Consider the following 8,811-nt stretch of genomic DNA (forward strand, 5'->3'; position numbering starts at 1 on the left):
GGCTTGATCTTTATCTGCGGCGAGGTGCTTTTGGAGGAGGGTAGGCAGGATCCAGACATCCAGCAGGAGATGGGGGCCAAGAAGCCGCAGCCGCAGCCAGAGAAGCCCAAGCCGGACCCGCAGGTGCTAGTGCCGCCCGTCTTCGACTTCCCTCCCTTGGCTGCCCGCACCAGGTCGCCGTCGACTCCTCTCTTTCTTGAAAATTCTTTTTGATTATCAATTAGTACTTCCCCCTCTTGATTCCTATCGCTTGCGACTCCGAGATAATGTGCATTGTCTTGTCTCCCTCCCCCAAAAAATATGCATCTGGTGTATGTCGATTTCGTAACGCAAATCTCAGGGAAATTGGGGATTGAATGAAACTAGGATTTAGTGGGGTCTGCTAGAGATGCTCTAAACTATACAGACAATGGATTAGAGAGAAACTAGATAGAAGCTAAGTATTGGCATTGGAAACCATGGGGATTGAAGGAAACTATGGCTCGAGTTTAACCGGCGATTAGCAGTTGAACACCAGTTTAGCTGAAAGTTGAAATTGATAAAGATCTCCTTCTCGCGCTTGGCCCATCTGAGCCGTTCACATCTCCTGCTTCGCTGTGGACTGTCTGATGGTTTCGTTTTAACTGGAGAAGAAAACAAGAGCTGCTGACTGACGAACTGAAAGAATCGACATCCTGACAATCTGTCTCTCAAGACCTCTTCTCCAGAGTTAGCTTTCATTCAGACATCCGACATGACAATCTACCGCTCTTCTGTGGAAGGATTGCCTTTCATTTTCCCTACCTCGATCCAGCTAGTTCAGATGTGCTCCCTTCGTCCCACAATATAACACGTTTTTGCAAGCTGTTTTAGCTTGCAAAACATCTTATATTGTGGGGACGGAGGGAGTAGATATATGCATATGTGATAGGTGCCTCCATGCTCCTTGGGTATCTGTGTGCCGGAAGTGATCCTTCTGCAGTTAAGATGCGATATGTCCACTACTCTCAACATTATATATATCTCTGTTCCTCCTGATTCGTGTATGTGCACTCAAGTACCTAATCAATCATGCAGGATGTTGGTCCCGGCATATGAGCTCATGTTCGGGAAGCTCGCGCGACGCAGCCTCTTTGATGACTATTTCCATTCTGGGGGTGTGGACGCGCATATTGTGTTGAAGCAGTTGGGAGATTCTCATGCTGATCTGAATGCCAACGTATCCATCAAGCAAATGTATACCATTGCCGCTTTTTGTTGTATTTGGTTCTGTCCAGTTCATGACCATCTGGTTGTGTTTCAGTAGTATATATGGTTGCTGTTGAAGCTTGGTGTACAACGAGTTTCTCGACTTATGTATACACTCTTTTTGTTTTTTCTATATATACATGTAGCTGCTCTGTTTCAGGACCCGTCTCTTTTCCTGCAAGAGAAGTTGTTTTTCCTGACTTAATTCATTAGATGTCGACAAATGGGGGGGAAGCTCACTTTCGATGGCAGAGGTGCTTACTGCATAGTTTATTTACCATTGCTATATTAATTCCCTAATTCTTTAATGCATACTACTTGTTATGACATATTTTTCTTTGTAGGGATTTGAACGACCCCCATACATTTGTGGACCTTCTTGTGTCAACTTTGAAACCGTAAGTGATCTCTTGTTAGTCATGGACAGTTCTAATTAATTCTGTTATGCAAAGTGCAGAAATTGTACTGATTCGGCCTATAACTTGTATTTTCCAGCACAATGCGGCTGTCTTCAAGTGTTTACTATCCCAAGTATGGTATTGGCGCCTTTGGGACATTCCCTTTGAATATGGCAAACAGGTCGGTTGTATATCTTAACTGTGGCTGTCAATCGTCCATTTAGTTGTACATAGCTTCCCACTAACATCTTCATGAGACATTTCCATGACCAAGTACAAGACATTTCCATGACCAAGTAAAAGATGTTCTCTTTCTTGATTTGGAAATATGATTAGTAACATGGTGAATTTTATTCTTCTGTTTTGCAGAGCATGCTCAGAAGATTATGGTGTCATGGGTTTACGATATGGTTCAGAGAATCTATCAATTGGGGCCTCCTTCGTCCCATTTCCTTGTATGTTATTACTTATAGTTCCAGTTGGAGTATTGAATTATAATTACAGAGTCAAAATATTATGTTCCACGTATTAGTATCAATTTTGAATCTATTTGCTTATGTTATTCTCTAACAAAATAATACCTGCATTCAGTTATGTCATGGAATGCTGATATTACTTTTGTTTGTAGCGCCAGGTGAGGTACCCTACGGTGCATGGTTGGCTGGGAGAAAAGGGAATTTAAGTGCAGGCGTACAATACAAACCGCTAGGTTTGTGTTACTAAACTTTCACTGATTGTCAGAGCAATATATTCTAGGCCAAGGATTTTGAGGCTCTTGCATATCCTTTTTTATTTGAATATTTGATACTCTTCTGTGTCCACATGGAAAATGCTCCTTTACATTTTTTAGGCTTTATGTTTACAATGTTTTACTCAACTTAGAAAGGACTATAAATAAGGTGCATACCATACAAGAGTGCTTTGGACAAGTTTTTTTTTTATGTTATAAGGGTTTATATGCTGCAAATTCATTTTTTTCTACTAAAAAAATAGCATGTTGTTCATAATTTATAAAAAAACAATAGCATGTTGTTCATAAACGATAAACATCATGATGTCATATCATTTGATTTTTCTCCATAGTAGATTTCTCACTAGGATATTAGTAGATCCTACTGTGTATTTTATACTCAAGGAATTTAAAGAAATAAATGGGCAACTAGTCAAGTACATGTATCCACAAGTTTGTGCACTTGGAGACCTTTTCTTTTTATAAAATTACAGGATTTCCATGCTATGTACTCCCTCCGTCCCATAATGTAAGACCATTTTGCAGCTATGGACTTACATTATGGGACGGAGGGAGTATTAACTAGCTGCAATTCTAGGTTATTGTAATTTGGACTGCATCAAATTTAATGTTCTGCTGACATGTCATATATTTATTATTACAAGCATTTTCCTCTTAGGAGTCATGTGATTTATCTTACATAAAGACGATCAGGATAGAGATGTTCACTGTATTTAGACTTTGCAGCATTTTATTTTGTGTCACTGGCGAAAGCATTTTTGGTTTTCTCTTGTGTCTAAAAATATATAATCCCAACAGGTGGAATCAAGCATCCTATGCCTTTTACAGATGCGAAGAACTGGAATTTTGCAATCGGTTATGGTCTGGGCTCAACTAGCCCACTCAGCCCTTCATTTACTTTTGCACTAGAGCTCATTAGAAGTTCACAGGTTTGTATTTATACCTTATTATTTGACAAGAAAGATTCCTATTATTTGTTAGCTTGCAACGGCTTAGGTATTTTCACAAGATTATAAACAGAGTACCGGTCATGATGTGTATTCGTTTGTTAGCTTGCAATGGCTTACATAGTTTGACAGAATTATAAACAGACTGCCAGCCATGATCTGTATCTGATGCAGTGATGCATATAATTAAGATGCTCCGATTTTTAAATAATTAATACTGCTGAATTGTGAACATGATTATTCTCTAAAAAATTATCGAACTATACCATTCTCTGTTTATAATTTTCATAAGTTATTTACTTCTATAGTATGCACTTCTCTGTAACCAATGATCAATCACAGCGAAACATAGTTCTTATGCTAAAGGGGAACCTTGATATCTCTTACATGTAGTTTTCCCTTCATCAAATCTCATTTGCAATAAAATTTACATGTAATTATTCTCACACAATGGCATTTCCTTGTCCTTGGTGTGCAGCTGGTTGCATCATTCTATCAGCACCATATTTCTGGAAAGGTAAGTGCAATTGCATTTCATTTCTTGATACCTAGAGTTCCCTCCTGCAACTAGAATCGAGATTTAAAAGATATCTCCTTTATCCTAGTTAGTAATTTACTCAAGCAGTTCATACTGCTAGCCCTTGGTGACTGGTTTATTTGTCCTCTATTTGTTCTTTTAGGAAAACATTTTTCTTGAAAGGTTTTAGCAAAACATTTTGATAGACTACAATATTTAATTTGGGGGTATATTATATTTCATTTCTTCGAATAATAATGTCTAATGCATGCATTAAATTTTTATTATGAGCATTTAAAAAAAATATCACATCGTTTGGAATTCTAGCAGAATAAAATCCAATTTGGGATTACTTTCTAAAATTACGAAATTAGGAGAAATCATAACCACCCGGTGAATTACAGGAGCGACACTTAGCAGAAAGAATTTTGTCCTTCATGAGTTCAAAGACGAAATTGCATTATTTAGATATTTCATTCTAACCAACAGTCTGCATATGACATCAGGAACTAAAAAATCGGGGTGAACCTGATATTTTTGGAACTTTAAACTACATTGATCTTGGACTTGAGCTAGCCACAAGGTAAAAGAAGGCATATTTGTCAGTCTTGCGACCGATTCAGTTTATTACAACTCTATCTTGTGTGAACTTTAGGGTGGATAAAGACAAACCAACAGAGGATGTTGGCAATTCCTCGTTTCAGGTAGCTGCAAGTTGGCAGCTTAATACTGATTTACTTGTAAAGGTCAGCTGCACCTCAGTTATTTTCTTTTATGACAGTGTATCCTGGCAACAATGCTTCATAAGCATTTCCTGTCTTGATGGTTTGTTTTGGAGTACTGCATATTTCTTACAGAATCCTGCATGAACTGAATTATTTCACTTGAAGTTATTTTGAAATTCCTGTAAAATTAAGAATTCATTGAAAAATATTTTTGTCGAGTAGTCAACGCGGTGGCAATATTCAGGAGAACTCACCCTGTGGGAGATTTATAACTTACATGTTTTGCCTTCCTTCAAACATTTTCCTCCAGTTATATAGTATGTACTAAATTTGGAGTTATCTATTCATGTCTTGATTTATTTAAGAATCATCATTGTTATTTTCTTACCAGGGGAAGTTAGGCCCCTCCAAGTCTTCTGCAGCATTCGCGTATAAGTTTCCACCCTTCTTTACATGTAGTGTCACAGGTTTGCAACCCTTCAATTCCTTGAAACAATTTTATTTGCAGGCACAACCTTGTTATAGCCTACTCCCTCTGTATATGTAAGACGTTTTTTGATACAAAGGGAGTATCAAAAAACGTCTTATATTTTGATACAAAGGGAGTATTTTTTTAAAGGCTGCTACATAAAAAAATTGCTCCCGAGCTTCTCTATGTTCATGTGGCCATAATATATTATCTAATTCAGCTCTACGCCTTCTTCAACAAAAATCCAATGTTTCCCATATTCATAGCAGAATTTTCGAAATACATTCAGCCCTAAATATCTTACTTACTTATACTAAGTACCGTAGTGTTCCTATATATTGGGGATTGACTGCTCGAGAATCTGATGCAAGATGTTTTGATGCCGGCCTTTAACTCATGTTATAGTTTTTGTTAGACAAGTAGAATTGTAAATTAATGATTTCTAAGTAGACCATGAAGACACAATACATGAACAATAATATTATTTTTTTTGAAACGCGGCCCCTTAGGCCCAATTCATTAGAATAGAGTTGCCCGGTTAATTTATGGATACCCGAGCGAAAACCGTTACAACACGCCCTCAAGAAAGGTCACCCGGCCTACCTGGCACCAACAAGACCACACACACCACCGAGAAGAGGACACCATCGAGGCTTCATGTATTGTCATCGTCATCATCTCTCCCCGAGCAGGCGACTCCAACTTCGCCGTAGACAACCCGTGAAGACCCCTTCGAAACAAACGACACACGACGACCTCGCCAGCCAAAGCCAAACAATCGACCGAAGAGTCGAGGATCGGCAGCTCTGATTTCGCCGATGCGCTTCACAGGAGAAAGTTGCATGCCTCGCACCGACCTAACCCAGCGCAACCTCCGGAGAGCACCATCCGCTCAAACCACCCTCAAGGAGTCATCGATGCCGCACGGGCCCCGCCACATGCAACTCCAACTTTTCTGTCGCTGTGAGAAACAAGCGCAGGCACACTCATTGGCGAACCGGGCCGTCGACATCAGAAGGACAAGCCGCGACCCAGCTCTGCATGACATCATCGTTGTCGCCACACAAGTCGCAACACCAACCACTCGCATCACCGGTTGGGCACTTGCCAACCGTGATGCCATGCACGTCCAGCCGAAGGGAAGCATAGGGTAGGATCGCCGGTCTTCAAAGCAACGCCCCAAAGGGGGAAACGGCGCGTCGTTGCCCGACCTAGATGGGTCTAGGCTTTCACCTGAAGAACGAGATCCAAGGATGAAGCGGGTCGAAGAACACCACGTCGGTGCCCTCAAGAAAGGGAACGACGCCCGAAGGCGCCGCCGCCGCCGGCTGGGCAAAGCTTGCACTCGGAGCAGACCTGACGAACACCCTCAGGCAGCCGACCGAAGCTAGCCTGCATAGTAACCGTGCCGTCGCCACATAGGGACCACCACACAGCCCATTCGTCTCGCTATCGGCCACCATGGTCACCGGGATGACCGACAGCGCAGCACCGCCGCAAAGGCCACCACAGCAGCAGACGTGCGAGAAGCGTGCCCAAATCCACCAGAAGCCGCAGCCCTCGCGCCGCAATGACGCAGACAAAGGAAACGCTCCGCCGCCACCTTCCCGTCGAATGCACGGGCTTAGGCGGCAGCGATGCGGAGGGGAGAGGGGGGGGGGGGGGCAGGAGTGGAGGCCTTGCGGCGGCGGTGCTGGGTTCCCCAGTGTCGCCCGAGCAAGGCGACGCGGTGGTCGGGAGAGGTATTTGGCCAAATACATGAACATATCAACAAGAATTATCAGTAACTAATTATTTGTGGTAGACATGTTAGTGTTCTTTCAAGCTTTCATCTGCTTTCTTAACAATGTTTCCTATTTGCAGTTGAAAATGATCATTTGAATGGTACGAGATCGTATGGATTGGGAATTGGTGTTGAGGATTTCAGAGAGCCCAGGTTGCAGTCTATGCCACATATATATGATTCTATCGCTAGTAGTATCATGAACTAAACCAATATGTTTTGTTTACAAATATTCTGATTAATGTTGTACTGATAAGATTATTTCCTATCTTAATGCAGATACCAAACACTTGATGAAGATTGTAAGGTGTTGAAACAACATGACATGGACGCCGATGGAAAGGAGCGCGTCCTTGAGTTTGACTTTGTTCGGGGCAACTATGACAATTTACCCAGGGAGTTGAGGCCTATCGACAAAGTATTGTAATTGTAGGTTGTTACGATACTTACTGGAGTCGGGAAACCCCACAAAATTATAGTTATTGTGGGCGTTAGATTAGTTGATCAACTGCTTTGGTAAGGACAATCATGTGCTGAGACGAACTGTACCTCGAAATACAATGCTATTGTACACAGCTGTTAAATGTTCTAGAAATAGTTCTTCAACTATCAGAAGTCTCAGGTGGTCTGAGTTCTTTTTTTCTCTCTTGAAGTCGGCCCCGTACGATCGCGAATACTTGATTCACTAAAAAAGGAATAGGGTTGTCGGGTTGATTTTTCACAACAGCCGCCCCCATGTGTTCATGCATGCAAAGACGCACAAAATCAAGTTAAAAAAACACCGTTGAGGTTGTCATCAAGTCATCGCCATCACTCCTCCGCGAGCGAGTGACTCCAACTTCACCGTTGATGTCATCAACCAAGCCCTCGCTAAAACAGACATGGGAACCTATGCCGTCCTATGCCACTATGGCGACGAGGCATGTAGGAGAAAAGCATTGAGCCAGCGCCTACCAAGCCTTGCAGCCGAACACCCATCTCGTGTCATGGTCAAGCATAGGCACGACGAAGTCTTGCACGTCGGAAGACAGAACAACTACTGAGCCTCAGCCCGAACCCAGCTCCGCTTGAAGCCGCCATCATTATCGAACAAGAAACCATGCCACACTGATCCAAGATCACCACCTTAGCATCCCTACAGCAAGCATCGAATAAGGAAGGATCAACGACCAGGAACATGTCCCCATCGTCTGATTTGAGGAAGGATCAACGACCTCTCTCCCTGGCTTGATTTTTTGTCCAAAAGGACCCCCTGGCCAATGGAATTGTTAAAAAGGACTACCCGTGGATATAATTGACAAAAAGGACCCCCTCGGCCGTGGCGGCAGGCGCGGCAGGCGACACGTGGCACATGCCGCCACGCCTGGAGGCGGCGGGCCCTGCCGCCACGCCTGGTGGCGGCTACCGAGGCAGAACGTGTTTACTAGAGTTGCTTGTACCGGGATGGAACGGGGCGGGCCTGGTGGGCCACGCCGCCAGAGGACGAGGCGGCCGGCGCTGCTCCTGTCGCTCGCGGGCCCAGCTTGTGGGAACATGCCGCCACTACCAGAGGCGGCATCTCTGCTACACGCACGACAACGGACGCTTACGGCGCTGATTCCCGGGCGCGATAGCGATGCTGACGGCGGTGATTCCCACGCGCGGGAATATGAACGTTGATGCCCTGCTTTTCTGCTTTTGGTTCTTTCGCTCGGGAATCGGTCCTGCTTTTGCTTCTTTTGCCTCAGCGGATTGGACGGCACTGCCAGAATCGCTCTGGCTATTGCTTGAGCGGATGCGATGGCATTGCGGGATCCGATGCTGCGGGAACCTGTTGTGCCAACACTACCGGGATCCTAAAATTTCCTGCCTAATTTCGTCTGTTCGAGCTTATTTTCTCGCCATCATTTGTCGTCTGAGCCTATAAAAGGAGACACCGAGGCTCTCGTCATCCTCGTCCAGCCATCCTCGAAATCGCCACGGCGCAAAGTATGTAACACATTTTTTCAGTCGGT

General features: G+C 43.5%; 1 protein-coding gene across 1 annotated transcript; it reads left to right on the top strand.

The window, feature by feature from the left end:
- Window positions 1-7,389, top strand: LOC125546548 (uncharacterized). The gene is made up of 14 exons (XM_087546099.1): window positions 1-173; window positions 1,057-1,198; window positions 1,441-1,481; window positions 1,572-1,625; window positions 1,723-1,806; window positions 1,995-2,080; window positions 2,254-2,334; window positions 3,175-3,305; window positions 3,802-3,840; window positions 4,347-4,423; window positions 4,496-4,586; window positions 4,957-5,032; window positions 6,898-6,970; window positions 7,097-7,389. The coding sequence occupies exons 1-14, from the start codon at window positions 70-72 to the stop codon at window positions 7,242-7,244; spliced, it is 1,227 nt and encodes a 408-aa protein (XP_087402225.1). The 5' UTR covers window positions 1-69; the 3' UTR covers window positions 7,245-7,389.
- The last annotated feature ends 1,422 nt before the right edge of the window (window positions 7,390-8,811 follow it).

The sequence above is a fragment of the Triticum urartu genome, chromosome 3A (assembly GCF_056163025.1).
Source record: "Triticum urartu cultivar PI428250 chromosome 3A, HENAU_Tu73, whole genome shotgun sequence".
NCBI classification, from domain to species: Eukaryota; Viridiplantae; Streptophyta; class Magnoliopsida; order Poales; family Poaceae; genus Triticum; species Triticum urartu.

Coding starts and splice junctions, on each gene's coding strand:
- LOC125546548 (XM_087546099.1), top strand. CDS start 70: ATGGGGGCCAAGAAGCCGCAGCCGCAGCCAGAGAAGCCCAAGCCGGAC. Junction 174..1,056: donor CCCTTGGCTGCCCGCACCAG/GTCGCCGTCGAC, acceptor TCAATCATGCAG/GATGTTGGTCCCGGCATATG. Junction 4,587..4,956: donor ATACTGATTTACTTGTAAAG/GTCAGCTGCACC, acceptor TTTTCTTACCAG/GGGAAGTTAGGCCCCTCCAA.